The sequence below is a fragment of the Manihot esculenta genome, chromosome 15, assembly GCF_001659605.2.
Source record: "Manihot esculenta cultivar AM560-2 chromosome 15, M.esculenta_v8, whole genome shotgun sequence".
NCBI lineage: Eukaryota > Viridiplantae > Streptophyta > Magnoliopsida > Malpighiales > Euphorbiaceae > Manihot > Manihot esculenta.
In genome coordinates, this window is record NC_035175.2 from 3,241,381 (window position 1) to 3,259,980 (window position 18,600).

The 18,600-nt window shown below is 40.2% G+C and overlaps 1 protein-coding gene across 1 annotated transcript; it reads left to right on the top strand.

The window, feature by feature from the left end:
• The first annotated feature begins 3 nt into the window (after positions 1-3).
• Positions 4-6,539, top strand: LOC110601903 (casein kinase 1-like protein 10). The gene is made up of 14 exons (XM_021739298.2): positions 4-750; positions 881-921; positions 1,999-2,068; positions 2,224-2,372; positions 2,446-2,541; positions 3,524-3,594; positions 4,257-4,318; positions 4,432-4,495; positions 4,638-4,722; positions 4,918-5,044; positions 5,212-5,285; positions 5,403-5,463; positions 5,701-5,834; positions 5,934-6,539. The coding sequence occupies exons 1-14, from the start codon at positions 675-677 to the stop codon at positions 6,213-6,215; spliced, it is 1,392 nt and encodes a 463-aa protein (XP_021594990.1). The 5' UTR covers positions 4-674; the 3' UTR covers positions 6,216-6,539.
• The last annotated feature ends 12,061 nt before the right edge of the window (positions 6,540-18,600 follow it).

The following is an 18,600-nucleotide window of genomic DNA, read 5'->3' on the forward strand; positions in this document are numbered from 1 at the left end:
AAAATATCATCAAATTCGCGTCGCCATTTCCCCTCAGTTCATCAATCATCAATCATCAATCATACTCTTTTGCTTTCTTTTATCTTTACCTATCATCTCTCCCTCCTTTCTTAGTATTATTCCTTTCCTGGAATCTGCAATTTTTCCCTGAAAACTCAATCCCTGTCCTCAACTCAGATCCTACAAGATCCCTTAATTCTTGCCGCAAATACCGTCTTCAGTAGATATTCTCCTATTCTTTACCAGTACTCCCTCCCACGGAAAAAGGAACCCTCTCTTTCGCTCAGTAATTCCATCAGAAACTCACCTTTCTCTTTTATCGTCACCTTTTTTTTTTCTTTTTACTTTGCCAAGAAAATGCAGTGTCATTATTTGTGAACCCTCATTTTCCTTTCGCTGATTACTGGGTATTGCTTAGATTTATCAAGCAACATCTTGCTTTGCTTCTAAATTTTAGATACTAGCGGGTTATATTACGCGGTTCTTTTTTCATATTTTTACTCGATGAGCTTGGTTGCTCTGTGCGTTTAATGAAATTGATGGATCTGAGAGTTGCCGTGTTTTTTGACAAGGGAACAGTTTTCGGACCCTGTGGTTGGTGAATTCAGTTGTAAAGCAGTAGGGGATATTAGTAATTGATTAGTGCATTATAGTGCTTATTGGAACTATTAATCATGGATCATGTTATTGGTGGCAAGTTTAAGCTTGGACGGAAGATCGGTAGCGGATCCTTTGGTGAACTTTATTTGGGTATGCACTTTTTAGGGTTTATTCAGTAGCATTCCTCAGTTTGGATTACCACTAGTTTTGTGCTGTTCGATTTTTATTTTTGGGATTCTTGTTCTTTTGTTTATGGTTGGTTTATGTTAATTTGTTTCAGGCATCAACGTACAAACTGGAGAGGAAGTGGCTGTTAAGTTGGTATGTTTCTTTTTCCTCAGAGGGTTTTCTATTGATTCACTTAATCATTCTGAAATAATAGGGAACTATTGTGATTGGATCATTGGATATGCTGGAAATTAAAAGTTTGTTTATGAAGGAGCAATTGTCTCTGACATCTTCTTCCTCATCTTCTGCTTTTTTCAATAGTTTTTTTTTTCCTTTCTGAATGTTGAGAAATTAAGCCTGTTAGTTGATTTGCAATAATAAAATTGTGTTTGTTTTGGAGTAATGGAGTTAAATTAACTTAAAATTCTTATTGGCTTTTAAAATGAGAAGGGAAAAAGGAGAGTAGTGAAATAAATTATTGTCCTTGTGATTGTCTTCTACATTGGAGAGAAAGCAGGGTAAAAGAGAGGGAAATGATGGGAGATAGTTATGAATTTGTCTGTATTCCTTTTACTTTAGAAGTTTTTGAACATCCGCAAAGGTTTAATAAGAAAACAACAACAGAAGAAATTTAATTCCTTTTTTTTTTCTTGGAGAAAGGATCCAAATAAGAGGTGGATTGCCAAACATTGGATTTGGTTTAGTTCTGGTTCTTATACAGCTGTTAATTTTCTTCTTCATACCCAAACGACTGGTTTAGTGCTTCCAAGTTGATTTGTTGTTTCTATACATGATATGTTATGGTATGATATTCTAATTAGCATTTTGAATACTTTGCGCTCCTAATATCTTGTGAAGAACAACAGTTATTTTCCCTGGCTTTGGGTAGTAATGTCAGGATATTGAACATAAAATGTCCAAAAGTTTTGCCTAAGTGACGCATAAGGTTATATTTGAAGTATTGCCGAATGGTTAAATGATGTATGATTATTACAGAAAGGGACATGTTTGAAAGAGTTCATTTGAATTTGCAGTTGATTGTCTGTTCTTTAGCAGTGTACTTGGCATATGGTACTAGTTGATGGAGGCTTGTCATCTTTCTGACTGGATGATTTTATATGAAACATGTGTCTTTGCTATTTATATAAGTTTGAATTTGTAGATTTTACTTTCTTCCCCCCTTTTTCTTTCTAAGGCTTCCATTGACCTACATTCTTATGTTTGATCTAGGAATCTGTGAAGACAAAGCACCCTCAGCTTCACTATGAGTCAAAGCTGTATATGCTACTTCAAGGAGGAAGTAAGTTTCTTTCTTTCTTTCTTTTTTCCTTTTCTTTTTCTCCTGTTAGCAGTTTTCTGAATCTATCTTTGTTTGGGTATGTGTATTCTGTTTGTGAGCCTATGTCAACTTATCTATCTTCTTTCTTATCTGCTTGTATTTTATTGTTTGTGAAGCTGGTATTCCCCATCTGAAATGGTTTGGAGTTGAGGCTGAGTACAATGTCATGGTTATTGACCTTCTTGGACCGAGCTTAGAAGACTTGTTTAATTATTGCAATAGGAAGTTTTCACTGAAAACAGTTTTGATGCTTGCGGATCAATTAGTAAGTGTGCCAGTTGTTGAAAGAGATTCACCAGTGAAATAGCTTATTTTCTTACGTCTTACATTTTGTGCAGATAAACAGAGTTGAATATATGCATTCACGGGGTTTTCTTCACCGTGATATAAAGCCTGACAACTTTCTAATGGGTTTAGGGCGTAAAGCAAACCAGGTGTGCTCTTCTTTTTAGTGCTTTTGCATGATATATCCTCTCACCTTCTATCCTTTTTCTCATCAAATGTACTTTGACTCTTATATGCGTGCATTATATTCTTCTAAGGTCTTATTTCAGATATTTCTTGTGCTTTTTTAATGGAAAAATGCCATTTAGTTGCCATAGGAATGGAAACAATTGTTGTCGTAAAGATATCTCCTTGAATTTTTGTTGCAAGTTTGAATGATGTAGATATATCTAACTAGTCAGAATGATGCTGAATCAACAAAGTACCAAGTGAGATGAGCTGAGGGGGAGACATTCTCACTGACATCACATTATTGTTGACATCCATTACAGGACTGTCCCCCTGGCCCACTGCCTTGTCAATTGTTTCATTTCTTTTCAATCATATGCAACAGCAGCTTACATGCCTATCTGGTTATGAATACAATAGGTGTAGCTGAGGCCTTCCTTTTGTAGTGTTGCCTTGTCAATTAATTATCTTTATTCTGTGTCATGTTGTAACTTGTAAGACTATAATCAATGTAGTTGGCATTGTTAATGGATATAAGAGGTGGCATGCTATTTGGGAAAAATCTTCATCAAAACATCAATTTTGACTTGTTTATTTATTCTAAATGATGAGCTACTACAACACTATGAAACTTGCAAAAACCTGAAACAAGGAGAGAAGGATGAAGGCATTTGAAAGTGTGAACAGTAATAATTATGTGGTATTTTTTGGGTAATTAGAGTTGAAATGAGCGTAGCACTCTTTCTAACGCTTTATGAAGCTCAAATGAGATTGAGCTCACTTGTTCAGTATTCAATCTTGTATTCCTTAAGTACTTTCCCTGAGTGATCTTGAAACTTAAAACGAAGTCAGGCTTTTTTAGTCCATATTGTTTACTTAAAAATGTTTTGATATTTGGTACTTTAGCAGATCCTTATGTACAGTTTTCCTTATTATTTTCTCTGTTTTTGGTCGTAACTACAGGTCTATATCATTGATTATGGCCTTGCAAAAAAGTACAAGGATCTTCAAACACACAAGCATATACCATATAGGTAAGTAATGTTGCGTAATTTACCATTTGGAGTCCAAAATTTACTCTTTCATGCTGATGCTTCTGTTCTATTCATCTTAGTGTGCTATTATGCTTTCTCATGTTCCATGATGGATTTTTCTTTTTGTTTATATGTGACAAACAAAGATTACGAAGCGTTGTATCACTTTATCTATATTTTTCTTTCCATAGTAACGTTTTATCCACAATTATCCCAAGGGTATGCCTTTTGGGGCTTGATTCTTCTAGTGTCCTGAGGATATTTCAGGATTCATTTATCTTGGAGAAAGAACCTAACCACAATTTTTTTTTAAAAGAGTAATAGTGAGAAACTTGTTTAATGTGACTTTCTGATCATGTTACATGACTTGTTGTCAGTTGAAGCTTGTGAATGACATCATGCTCTTAAAAAATTGCTACTTGTGTCACAGAGGGAAACCTAATTTTTGCATGTTGGATTTTTCTTTTTTTTTTTTGGTAAAGCAATCAGAACAAAAATTTGTTTATTTTCAAACCCTGCAATTTGGGAAGCCCTGTGCACTCAGACAACCTACTATGTTGTTTTGTTAACATGTCAACGAAGTTGTGATTTTGTTTAACCTTCTTTCCTTTGCAAACTTCTTTCTTCTATCTGTAAATGAATATCATCTGGTTGTTTTGCAGGGAAAACAAAAATCTTACAGGCACAGCTCGCTATGCTAGTGTTAATACACATCTTGGAGTTGGTGAGTGACTGACTGTAGCCACTATTTTAATACGGGTGCTAGATGTTGCTATCATGTGATCAAATTTGATCAAACATTATATCTTAGTCTAACTGGTAAACTCTTAATTGCAGAACAAAGCAGAAGAGATGATCTGGAATCTCTTGGTTATGTGCTTATGTATTTTCTAAGAGGAAGGTTGGCTCTTCACTAATTTCCCTCACTGTTTCTTTTAAGTTCATTTTTTTTTTCTGGCTTGGCAAGCTTTGTTTTCCGTTTAACACACTCTTTGCTTGTTAAAAAAAAAAAACAATTTCATTTAACTTTCTTTTGATTTCAGCCTTCCTTGGCAGGGCTTGAAAGCTGGTACTAAAAAGCAGAAATATGACAAGATCAGCGAAAAGAAGATGCTCACCCCTATAGAGGTATCATCATTTGCTTTTGCTACAACCCTCCAAATGCTATTTTCTATGATCAAATGGTGAGTATTAGATTGCAATGGAAAATCACTAGCGCACGGGACCATTTTTTTTTAATTCTCAGCTTATCCTGATGATTATGTTAAAATTCAACATGCTTTATTTTGCATGCATATGAAGTGTTGATGAATTGTTTGGCAGTTTCTTTGCAAAAACTATCCTTCAGAATTCACATCATACTTCCACTATTGTCGAACATTACGGTTTGAAGACTCACCAGATTACTCATACCTGAAGAGGCTCTTCCGGGACTTATTTATTCGAGAAGGTTAGTTTCTATTTCTAAGTCCTAATCCTCAAAATATTTGTTTTTGTTCTCCAGTTATTTGTAGTTTGAATCATCTTGAGTTGAAAGTTTATATGCAATTTTAGTTGGTTTTTCTCCTGCTAAAATTTGAAATCCTATAGGGATTTTAAGTATTGTAATTGGTGCAGGTTATCAGTTTGACTATGTGTTTGACTGGACTATATTGAAGTATCCTCAGATTGGCTCCAGTTCTAGAGCAAGGGTAAGTTAGCATGTAATCATTTCTGTGGAAAAACATTTTTCTGCATTTCTACTTTCTTGATAATATATTTAAACTTGCATAATTGTAAATGATTGATTTCTTTGCTACCTAAAATAGCCAAGCAGCAAACCAGCTGTAAATCCAGGTCCATCAGCTGAAAGAGTGGAACGACCATCAGGTCCGTTATTTTACTGCAATTGATGCATGCTTCTTCTTGAACAAATATACTGTTGATAAATGTTTTCTTTTTGTATAAATGTTAATGGGCATCATTATTGTTTTGCAATACCTAGTATGGCTCTATTATGTAATGCCATTCTGGAGGACCCCTGAGTTATAACTTTAGTATTTTAGACGTGATAAGGAGTTAGTCTACTGTCCCGAATTTGACATGATTTATATGTTACTCGACTAGTTGGCCAAGAGATCCGAGATAGATTTTCAGGTGCAGTTGAGGCATTTGCTCGAAGAAATGGTTCTGGACATGCTTTGCATGGGGATCACTCCCGACACAGATCTTCAGATGATGTGCCATCGTCTAAGGATGTGGTGAGTGGTGCATTATGTATCATGCGCATCAACTTATCGCTACAGTTTGATTTTGCTTCTCTCCTAATGCTATCTTTTCCCCTTTCTCCAAACCCCCAGCATCCTGATCCTGAAAGGCCCCGATCATCATCTAGAAATGGCAGTACTTCAAAGAGGGCCGTTGTATCAAGCAGCCGGCCAAGCTCATCTGGTGAGCCTAGTGAGAATCGGTCAAGCCGGCTTCTCTCAAACAGTGGTCGATTGTCTATGACCCACAGAATGCAACCAGGGTTTGAGTCCAAATCATCTTCATTTACTCGTGCTACTGCCACAAGAGGCGGTCGTGATGATACACTTAGGAGTTTTGAGCTCTTATCCATAGGCACAGGAAAGAGGAAATAAAGGATCTGTGTGATAAGAACTAAGAAGTGTTATCTTGTCTTGGGGATCAACATTCCCTTTGTAGTATCCTCGAGATATGAGGATTATAATGGTTTGTTAGCAGTACTTTGTGTATGTGTTCCCATTCACGGGTACCCACTCACAGCAAAAGCTCCACGAAGTTTGAGTGTTGGACTCCTGCAGTGCAGTATGTATTCAGGGATTCTTGTAATTACAAGGTCCACAGGACCGTCCTTGAAGGACATGTGAATCATTTCGCTTTAGGGAATTGTTTATAATCGAGACGCTAGTAACTTGTAATAAATATCACTTCTATTTGTTTTTTTTCTTCCTCCAAGGAAAATGTTAAACTTCAATTAAAGGACTGAGGGAGTCTGGTTTGGTTTCTTCTCTTTACGCTAACCCTTTTTTCTTTTGTCATGTTTGACATTGAGCAGTAGATATGGGAGGAATGTTGCTTCTAGTCTTGAGGTGGAATCATGAAATTCTGTGTTGACTTAATTGAAAAGAGTACGAATGAATTCTTAAATGTTAATACACGAATTCTCTCTTTTGAAATGAATATTTTAAGTTAAAAGAAATTAATATGATGTTGACAAAAAAAAAAAAAAATTAAATTGAACTTTTGGATTATAGACTATTTTGTTAGGTGCATGCAAATATGATTGGGGCTATAACAAATTTGGTTCTTATTTTTGGAGTTTAAATGAGTTGAGAATTGTTTAAGGGAGAGTCAAATCATGAATCAGATCAAACACTTTGGCTTCGCCAAACTCAAACTAATCAAAACCATGTACACTGTGAATCTGATTTCTTTTCTCTCTTATTTTATTTATTTTTCATTAATTATGAAATTCATTGTTATTATTATTATTCCCCGGACAAGACAGACCCTTGTTTTTTCCTTTCCTATTGTGTGGTTGCAAATGAATTATACAAAAATTATCTATTAATTATTCCTCATTAATTAGTTGTTTTCGCTTGTTAATGAAAATTGAAATCACGAGTAAAAGCTTTTAAAACAATGTATATAAATTAAGACAAATTAGACTTTTTATAATTTAGAGGCGGCTACATTCTAAGATCTTGAAATTGGAGGGTTTAGTAAGAAAATCAATGATGTGAGTTTAATTCAAAAAAAGAGTAATTACTGATCGTAAAAGAGAGTAATAAAACTCGAATTATATTTAAAAAAACTAAGGTGTTTTAGCATGCAAAGCGGTTATTTTTTGTGTAGTGAGATCAAGAGCATGTTCAAACTTTACAGAGTATATACACCCTAACTGTACTAAATGTTTCATGTGATACATTCTTGAACTATAATATTTTTTTGCAAGTAAACGATTCATTAATTGTGAAAAGTTGACTAATAAATATTGAGTCGGCTAATCCATATTTTATCTGTTATATGTGTCGTTTTAGTCCCATTCTTCGCATGTGCATTTATGATTTTAAAAATACACAAAAGAGAAGGAAAAATTCATTGGAAATCAATCAGAATTCCTTTAAATCATATGCTCGGTTTGCTAGTTCTGAATTATAAGAAGGTCATTTGATTTAAAATTAAAGGATCGAAATATTGACTCTTGATTCAAATGGTGTCTATTTTATATGTTACTAATAATTATCCATAAAAATTTAATTTTAAGAACATTAAAGATAATCTTGTATTAAATGCCATTTACAAAAATTAGTGGCATAGTTATAGTAATAGTACTTTCAGCTCTGCATCGATTTCAAAAATTTTCTGGTTTTGTATAATTTAAAAAGAGAAAGAAAAAACAGTTAAAAAAAGGATAGAAAAAGTTAATGAAAACTTATGTAATAAAGAATAATTTTGCAAAAGCTTTTAAAAATTAAGTTCAATTCCACAGATATATTGCATGATTAAAGTTAATAATTGATTATGTGTGATTTATTACATGAGATCCATTATGATAAAATTATTGAAAGCTTATACAATATATTTATAAAGCTTTTAAAAATTAAGTTCAACTTGATTGTTATATATATCATGTTTAGAGATTAATTATTAATTATGATGTGATTTATTATTTGAGATTCATTATAATCAGTATAAGAAATATTTATCTTATACTAGTAAAAAAAATTAACATTTTATTTTTCTTTGTCATTTTTAAAAAACAAATCATATACATTGTAATATCCGGCTAGACTCCGGTATCGGAATTCCTACCGTCCGGTGGAATCTCGGATGTCGGAAACCTCTAGAAGGGTAAAAGTATGTTTTATGATATGTTTTCATGTTTTTAATAATTTTAAGTATGTTTTTACATGAGTTTTGTATGAAAAGTCTTTGGAGGAAAACCCAGGTTCGGCCGCCGAAAGTCAAGTTCGGCCGCCGAACATGCATGCGTTTTGGAGGCACGTTAGGCCCCCGAAAGCATGAGTGAGGGAAGTCCAGGTTCGGCCGCCGAAAGCCAAGTTCGGCCGCCGAACATGGCATGCATGCGGAAGCACTTTCGGCCCCCGAACGTGGCCTGGCCAGCCACTATAAAAGGGGCACTTAGCCGAAATGGGCGAGCTTTCTCCCATTTTCGGCCACAGCTAGCTTCCGACCTCCCTCTCCCCAAATCTTGTGTTCTTTCTTCAAATCTCCTCCATTTTTCTTGAGTTTTAACCTCACATTGCAAGTTTTGAGCATTTTAAACAAGTTTGGAGCTTTGGAAACTCAGGAGCTCATTTGCTTGGATCTCCGAGTTTTGGTCGTCTCTTTCTTGATCTTCAAGAGGTAAGAGCCGATCTTAAACTCAATGTATGTTTTAAACAAGTTTTATGAAGTTTTATGGGGTAGAAATGCATGTTTAAGTTAGTTGAGCTATGTTAGGTTTTATGTGATTTATGGACAATGTATGTTGTTGATGTGTGTTTGAAGTGTTGTAGTTGGGGTATATGCTAGTTTGAGACCCCTAGGTGTAATGTATGATATGTATGCATGTTTTAGAACAAGTTTATGCATGATTTGAGGCTTGGGGAGGCAAAAGGCTCGTTTGAGCCGAGTTTCTGTCCATTTGGGAGAAACCAGGTTCGGCAGCCGAAGGAACTTTCGGCCGCCGAACCCCCCTTGTGGAGGCAGCATTCGGCTGCCGAAGCTTGCCCCCGAAAGAGGACTTTCGGATCTGTCTGGGACTTTCGGCCGCCGAAGGTGCCGCCGAAAGTGCCCTGTCCAGCCTTTCTTTGCATGTTTTGCATGGATGTTTTGAGATGTTTTAGGGGGTTTTTGGGGGATGTTTTTAGAGTTATGTTCTAGTATGTTTGGTCCCTCATTTGAGTCCACCTGTGTAGGTTCGGACCCGAGGAACCGAGGACCCCAGCAGTGAGTCTGCTGCCCCAGTGTCTGGTCGGAGCTACCCAGAGGTGAGTGGAATAACTCTTATGTTTTTAAATAAATAAACCAGTTTTAGCATGATTCACGCATCATGAATGCCATGAGATATAATAGGGTGCTTGCATTAGAATTCACGAATATGTTGCATTGCATATTATGTTGATGATGCGGATGAATGTTGAATGATCCTTTAGTCCTCCTATGTTATGATATGATGATGATACGGTACGGAAGACCAGTGAGACCCATTCTGCGCCCCTGACACTATGTAAGAGAAAGACCAGTGAGACCCATTCTACGCCCATGGCACTATGGAATGTTATGTTATGTTATGTATGTAAGAGAAAGACCAGTGAGGCCCATTCTACGCCCCTGGCACTATTGGAATGTGTAGAGGACTATCGGTGACAAATTCATCCTTGATGTGATTAGCTGTGATGTGATGCATTTCATGTTATCATATGTTTTAAATGTTTTACTATTCTGCTCACTGGGCTTTGTAGCTCACCCCTCTCCCCTAACCCCAGATGTGCAGGTACAGGGTAGACCAAGAGGTTAGCCAGAGTTTTGAAGCATGTTTATGTAATAAGTTAGATTGTGGACATGATAATTGTACTATGATGTAATGTAAGAGATTATAGTATGTTATGTAATGAGATATATTGAGGTTATAGTTGTGCTTGACCCTATGAGTATTGTAATCCCTTGTTGATACATGATCTTAATGTCTATTGATGTTTATGTTTAACCAACTCAACTTATGATGTATCGCCATTGGGCATTGATGAGATCCCACTGAGGGGTCAAGTTTATGATTATGTTAGTGCATGCACAGGTTGAGTTTGGTGTATGAGGAATGATGAAAAGAAAAGTTTTAAATTTTTATGTATGTTTGTTGATCATGTATGGGATTAAACAGGTTTACAGGTTTCATGTTAGGCTTGCTACGGGTCCTGGCGGCCTTAAGTCGACCCGGATCCTAGCGCCGGTAGCGGTCCGATTTTCGGGTCGTTACAGAATGGTATCAGAGCCCTAGGTTCATATGGTCGGACCTAGAGTGTCGGGCTCATAGAGGTTATAGAAGGTCAAGCACAATAGGAGAGATCATGTCCACTAGGATAGGATGTGGAGTCCTGTCTTGTATGATGATGTGAAATGCCATAATAATAGGCATGTGCATTAATGATATGCTATGATATGTGATGTATGTGATGAGGGTTCATGTGTGCCCACATGAACCATATGATGCTAATGTTTATGTGATGTGTGCTGTTTTTTAGAAAACAGGATGAGAGGAACTCGTCGATCTGCACGATTGACTGGAGTGCCACCTGAGGATGAGGGCATGAGTGCCCGTCCTCCTACATTGCCTAGGGCAATGTCTAGCAGGTCCAACAGGGACAGAGCAGTAAGGGACCCTAGAAGGTCTTTGGATCTGGGTAGAAGCAGATCAGTCAGAGGTACAGTTCAGGGAGGAGCATCAGAAGATATGGGGGATGATATGGATGTAGAGCAGAGGAGGGATGGCAGTCTGGGAGTCAGTATGTCAGAAGAAGGAATGGGAGAATCCCAAGAAGGCACTCAGGCCTCGGGATTTGTTCAGCCACCTTACTACCCACCTTTCTCACAAAACCCTGGGTATTCGATGGGAGGCACATCGGACTACCACAGCTTTAGCCCTTATCCCACACAGATGCCATACCCACCCTACTACCCACCATATTCACAGTACCCAATATATCCACCTCCACCTTACTATCCAAATCCAGCAAACCCTACCCCAGGGGATGCTACACCTTCTCCTCCAGCAGAACCAGCAGCCCCAGTTACCCAACCTCCTAGACCTAGCTCAGCCAGTGGGAGCAAGGTCAAGATGACCGATTATATGAAGTTGGGTGCTCCCTAATATGAAAAAGGGGATGACCTGTTTGTGTATCTGGAGAGGGTCAAGGTGATTACAGATGAGATTGGGGCTGATGATAGTATAGCCATTCAGATGGCTGGGTTCACACTTAAGTGCAAGAAGGCACGAGAGTGGTTCAAGAATTATGTGAACCCGAAAGTGGATAGCATGTCTTGGGAAGAGTTCGCAAATGAGTTTGCGGGATGGGTTTTCCCCGATAGCTCGAGGGAGCTAAAAATGATTGAGTTTGAGCAGTTGAGGCAAACTGATGAGATGGGTGTAGAGGAGTTCACAGACAGATTTTTGGAGCTGTTGCCTTTTTCAGGGCAAAGCCTTGACACGGATCAGAAAAAGTCAAGGAGGTATATCATGAAACTCCACTCCAGATATTCCTCCTTGATCCAGTCAGCAGATAGGGAGAGCTTCCATGCCATAGTGGATATGGCCCGGAAAATGGAGGCCAGTGCCATCGTTCAAGGGACAGTCAAGCAGTCAGTGGCACAGCCTTCTGGTTTTAAGACCCCAGGCTCTTCTTCTTTTAGTGCAGCAGCTTCAGGCAGCAAGAGGTGGAGCAGTACCACTAAGAAGTCGAAGAAGAACAAGTTTTGGAACAAGGTTAAGTCCAGTCTGGGACTAGGGAGTGGCTCAAACTCTGGTGCGGATAATGCAGTTTGTGCAAGGTGTGGTAAGCCACACAGGGGAGTATGTCGGTTTGGGACGACGGCCTGTTACAGATGTGGTCAGGAGGGGCATATGTCTCGAGATTGTCCAAGAGCAACCCCGATGGCTCAGTCCCAGCAGACAGCTTCAGGCAGTGTAGCGCAGCCAGCAGCTCCAGCCATGACGCAGGCCAGTGGCAGAGGCAGAGGGAGAGGGGCAACCTCTTCTTCAGCGGGGTTCAGAGGTGAAGGTCCATCAGCTCCAGCACGGATCTTCACGATGACACAGCAGGAGGCAGATGCATCTAACACCGTGGTAGCAGGTAACTTAATCATTGGTTGTTCAGATGTGTATGCCTTGATGGACCCTGGTGCATCTCATTCTTTTATTGCTCCGAGAGCCGTGGGGAGGTTAGGTCTGATGACTTCTGGGTTAGAGTGTCCTCTCTGGGTCAGTGGACCCAAGTGTGATCCATCAGTGGCAGAGTCAGTCTGCCAGTGTAGTCCTGTGTTTGTTGAGGGAAGATGCTTGTCCGCCGACCTGGTGGTTCTAGATTTGACAGATTTTGACGTCATTCTAGGGATGGACTGGTTATCTACCCATGGTGCTACCTTGGACTGCAGAGACAAGGTAGTCAGGTTCAGAGGTCAGGATGGGTCTGAGGTTGTCTTCAGAGGAGACAAGAGGGGTACACCTAGAGGTCTGATATCAGCTCTTCAGGCTCGTAGGTTGCTCAGGAGGGGATGTCAGGGGTATTTGGCTCATGTGAGAGAGCTTAGCAGTCAGGTCAGAGAGCCCACCTCGGTGCCAGTGGTTAGAGAGTTCTTAGATGTGTTCCCAGATGAGCTGACAGGTTTACCACCTGCTAGGGAGATAGAGTTCGAGATAGAACTGATGCCTGGAACCCGACCGATCTCTATCCCTCCCTACAGGATGGCGCCAGCAGAATTGAAAGAGTTGAAGGAGCAGTTACAGGAGCTGGTAGACAAGGGCTTCATCCGACCGAGTACCTCACCCTGGGGTGCTCCAGTTTTGTTTGTGAGAAAGAAGGATGGATCCCTTAGACTTTGTATCGACTACAGGCAGTTGAACAAAGTCACTACCAAGAACAAGTACCCTTTGCCAAGGATCGACGATCTATTCGACCAGCTAGCAGGAGCGGGTTGTTTCTCCAAAATAGATCTGAGGTCCGGGTATCATTAGTTGAGGATCAGGGAAGAGGATGTGCCAAAGACGGCTTTCAGGACCAGATATGGGCATTTTGAGTTCTTTGTGATGCCGTTCGGGTTAACCAACGCCCCTGCAGCATTCATGGATCTCATGAATAGAGTGTTTAGTCAGTATCTAGATCACTTCGTTATTGTCTTCATAGATGATATCCTAGTGTATTCCCGAAATGCAGAGGAGCATGCCCATCATCTGAGGATGGTTCTACAGACCTTGAGGGAGCATGGCTTGTATGCCAAGTTCTCCAAGTGTGAGTTCTGGCTGAGGAGCATTTCCTTCTTGGGGCATGTGGTATCAGAAAATGGTATAGAGGTAGACCCCAAGAAGGTAGAAGCTGTGGCTAACTGGCCTAGACCCACTTCAGTGATGGAGATCAGGAGTTTCTTGGGTTTGGCAGGTTACTACAGGAGGTTCGTTCAGGACTTCTCAAAAATAGCAGCTCCTCTGACCAGACTAACCAGGAAGAATCAGAAGTTTCTGTGGACTGACCAGTGCGAAGAGAGTTTTGAAGAGCTTAAGAAGAGGTTGACTTCAGCTCCAGTTTTAGCTCTGCCATCTAGTGATGAAGACTTTACAGTCTTTTGTGATGCGTCCCGTGTAGGACTGGGTTGTGTACTGATGCAGAATGAGAGGGTGATTGCTTATGCTTCTAGGCAGCTGAAGAAGCATGAGTTGAATTACCCCACACATGACCTTGAGATGGCAGCAGTAATCTTTGCACTCAAGATGTGGAGGCACTACCTCTATGGGGTAAAATGTGAGATCTTCACAGATCATAAAAGCCTGCAGTACATCCTGAGTCAAAGAGATTTGAACTTGAGACAGAGGAGATGGGTAGAGCTGCTGAGTGACTACGATTGCAAGATTCAGTATCATCCGGGTAAGGCGAATGTCGTGGCAGACGCCCTAAGCCAGAAGTCACTAGGCAGTCTATCCCACATCGCGACAGAGAGGAGACCGGAGGTGAAGGAGTTTTACAAACTCATTGATGAAGGTCTACAGTTGGAGTTGTCTGGTACAGGTGCCTTGGTTGCTCAGATGAAAGTGACACCCGTGTTTCTGGAGCAGGTGGCTCAGAAACAGCATGAGGACCCAGAGTTAGTGAAGATTGCCAGGACTGTTCAGTCAGGCAAAGATAGTGAGTTCAGATTTGACAGCAAGGGAATCCTCCGCTATGGGAATCGTTTATGTGTACCAGATAACATAGGGCTAAAAGGAGACATTATGAGAGAGGCTCATAATGCAAGATACAGCGTTCACCCCGGAGCCACCAAGATGTACCAAGATCTGAAGAAAGTTTATTGGTGGCCAGCGATGAAGAAAGAAGTGGCACAGTTTGTGTCCGCCTGCGAAGTATGTCAGAAGGTGAAGCTGGAACATCAGAAGCCGGCCGGAATGCTTAACCCGCTACCTATTCCAGAGTGGAAATGGGAGAATATAGCTATGGATTTCGTAGTGGGGTTACCGGCAACGTCCAACAGATTGGACTCCATATGGGTGATTGTGGACAGACTCACCAAATCTGCTCACTTCATCCCTGTCAGGAGTGGCTACTCTGTGGACAAGTTGGCGCAGGTATATGTGAATGAAATCGTCAGACTGCATGGGGTTCCTGTTTCTATAGTGTCAGATAGAGGGCCCCAGTTCACCTCCAGGTTTTGGCGGAGTCTGCAGGATGCCATGGGTACTAGGTTGGATTTCAGTACTGCCTTCCACCCCCAGACTGACGGACAGTCAGAAAGGACCATCCAGACTATCGAGGATATGCTTAGATTGTGTGTGCTGGACTTTGGCGGTTCTTGGAGGCAACATCTACCTTTGGTGGAATTTGCCTACAATAACAGCCATCATGCTAGCATCGGGATGGCTCCATATGAAGCTTTATATGGGAGGAAGTGCAGGTCACCTGTTTGCTGGGAGGAAGTAGGAGAGAAGGCCTTGGCAGGGCCTGAGCTAGTAGAGATCACCAGCAGGGTAGTACCCATAATCAGAGAGAGAATCAAAACTGCTGCAAGCAGACAGAAGAGTTATGCAGACATCCGCAGAAGACAGGTAGAGTTTCAGGAGGGGGATCTGGTATTGCTCAAGGTGTCTCCAATGAAAGGAGTGGTTCGCTTTGGGAAGAAAGGTAAACTAGCCCCACGATACATCGGACCCTTCGAAATCTTTCAGAAGATTGGGAATGTGTCGTACAAGCTAGATTTGCCTGCTTCAATGACAAGAATCCATCCGGTTTTCCATGTTTCAATGTTGAGGAAATTTGTGTCAGATCCGGGCAAGGTTCTTAGTGAGCCTGATGTGGAGATCCAAGAAGATCTCACCTATGTTGAGCAGCCAGTGCGGATCATAGACACCCAGATCAGAAAGCTAAGAAACAAGGAAATCCCGATGGTGAAAGTCCTATGGAACCACCACAATATGGAAGAGTGCACCTGGGAGACACGGGAGTCCATGCTCCAGCAATATCCCCATCTCTTTTAGAGGTTAGTATCCTTGTGTGCTATTTGTTATGTATGTATGTTATGTTGTTTTGCTATGTATGTACTAGTTGAGGAACATTCGGGGACGAATGTTCTTAAGGGGGGGAGAATGTAATACCCGGCTAGACTCCGGTATCGGAATTCCTACCGTCCGGTGGAATCTCGGATGTCGGAAACCTCTAGAAGGGTAAAAGTATGTTTTATGATATGTTTTCATGTTTTTAATAATTTTAAGTATGTTTTTACATGAGTTTTGTATGAAAAGTCTTTGGAGAAAAACCCAGGTTCGGCCGCCGAAAGTCAAGTTCGGCCGCCGAATATGCATGCGTTTTGGAGGCACGTTAGGCCCCCGAAAGCATGAGTGAGGGAAGTCCAGGTTCGGCCGCCGAAAGCCAAGTTCGGCCGCCGAACATGGCATGCATGCAGAAGCACTTTCGGCCCCCGAACGTGGCCTGGCCAGCCACTATAAAAGGGGCACTTAGCCGAAATGGGCGAGCTTTCTCCCATTTTCGGCCACAGCTAGCTTCCGACCTCCCTCTCCCCAAATCTTGTGTTCTTTCTTCAAATCTCCTCCATTTTTCTTGAGTTTTAACCTCACATTGCAAGTTTTGAGCATTTTAAACAAGTTTGGAGCTTTGGAAACTCAGGAGCTCATTTGCTTGGATCTCCGAGTTTTGGTCGTCTCTTTCTCGATCTTCAAGAGGTAAGAGCCGATCTTAAGCTCAATGTATGTTTTAAACAAGTTTTATGAAGTTTTATGGGGTAGAAATGCATGTTTAAGTTAGTTGAGCTATGTTAGGTTTTATGTGATTTATGGACAATGTATGTTGTTGATGTGTGTTTGAAGTGTTGTAGTTGGGGTATATGCTAGTTTGAGACCCCTAGGTGTAATGTATGATATGTATGCATGTTTTAGAACAAGTTTATGCATGATTTGAGGCTTGGGGAGGCAAGAGGCTCGTTTGAGCCGAGTTTCTGTCCATTTGGGAGAAACCAGGTTCGGCAGCCGAAGGAACTTTCGGCCGCCGAACCCCCCTTGTGGAGGCAGCATTCGGCTGCCGAAGCTTGCCCCCGAAAGAGGACTTTCGGATCTGTCTGGGACTTTCGGCCGCCGAAGGTGCCGCCGAAAGTGCCTGACTTTCGGATCTGTCTGGGACTTTCGGCCGCCGAAGGTGCCGCCGAAAGTGCCCTGTCCAGCCTTTCTTTGCATGTTTTGCATGGATGTTTTGAGATGTTTTAGGGGGTTTTTGGGGGATGTTTTTAGAGTTATGTTCTAGTATGTTTGGTCCCTCATTTGAGTCCACCTGTGTAGGTTCGGACCCGAGGAACCGAGGACCCCAGCAGTGAGTCTGCTGCCCCAGTGTCTGGTCGGAGCTACCCAGAGGTGAGTGGAATAACTCTTATGCTTTTAAATAAATAAACCAGTTTTAGCATGATTCACGCATCATGAATGCCATGAGATATAATAGGGTGCTTGCATTAGAATTCACGAATATGTTGCATTGCATATTATGTTGATGATGCGGATGAATGTTGAATGATCCTTTAGTCCTCCTATGTTATGATATGATGATGATACGGTACGGAAGACCAGTGAGGCCCATTCTACGCCCCTGGCACTATGTAAGAGAAAGACCAGTGAGGCTCATTCTACGCCCCTGACACTATTGGAATGTGTAGAGGACTATCGGTGACAAATTCATCCTTGATGTGATTAGCTGTGATGTGATGCATTTCATGTTATCATATGTTTTAAATGTTTTACTATTCTGCTCACTGGGCTTTGTAGCTCACCCCTCTCCCCTAACCCCAGATGTGCAGGTACAGGGTAGACCAAGAGGTTAGCCAGAGTTTTGAAGCATGTTTATGTAATAAGTTAGATTGTGGACATGATAATTGTACTATGATGTAATGTAAGAGATTATAGTATGTTATGTAATGAGGTATATTGAGGTTATATATAGTTGTGCTTGACCCTATGAGTATTGTAATCCCTTGTTGATACATGATCTTAATGTCTATTGATGTTTATGTTTAACCAACTCAACTTATGATGTATCGCCATTGGGCATTGATGAGATCCCACTGAGGGATCAAGTTTATGATTATGTTAGTGCATACACAGGTTGAGTTTGGTGTATGAGGAATGATGAAAAGAAAAGTTTTAAATTTTTATGTATGTTTGTTGATCATGTATGGGATTAAACAGGTTTACAGGTTTCATGTTAGGCTTGCTACGGGTCCTGGCGGCCTTAAGTCGATCCGGATCCTAGCGCCGGTAGCGGTCCAATTTTCGGATCGTTACATACATAATTAGGATTATGCCACTGCTAAAAAAAATTATGCATAAATTCTTATCAATAACTAGCCAACAAGAACACTAAATTCTTTGTTATGTAATCATAAAGAGAAAAAGTTCCCTTTAATGGTGTTCAAACAGTAATAATTATAAACCGATCCTATTTTTAGCAAGGATAAGCGCTTGTGTATATAATCTCAATTGCTTATAAAGTTATATAAAATATATAAATAATTAGGATTACTCAATTGATGATTAAAAAGATAATTATACATATTTTTCTTTTATAAATCTGCCAATCAGGACTAAATACTGTATCGTAAACAATAATCACTATAATATAATTTTATCTTTAGTGGAGATAGATATACGTATAAATAATCTTAATTAATTATATATGCATGAAAGTTATAAAACATATGTATAATTAAAATTATAAGATTGTTGAACAATTATACATAAATATT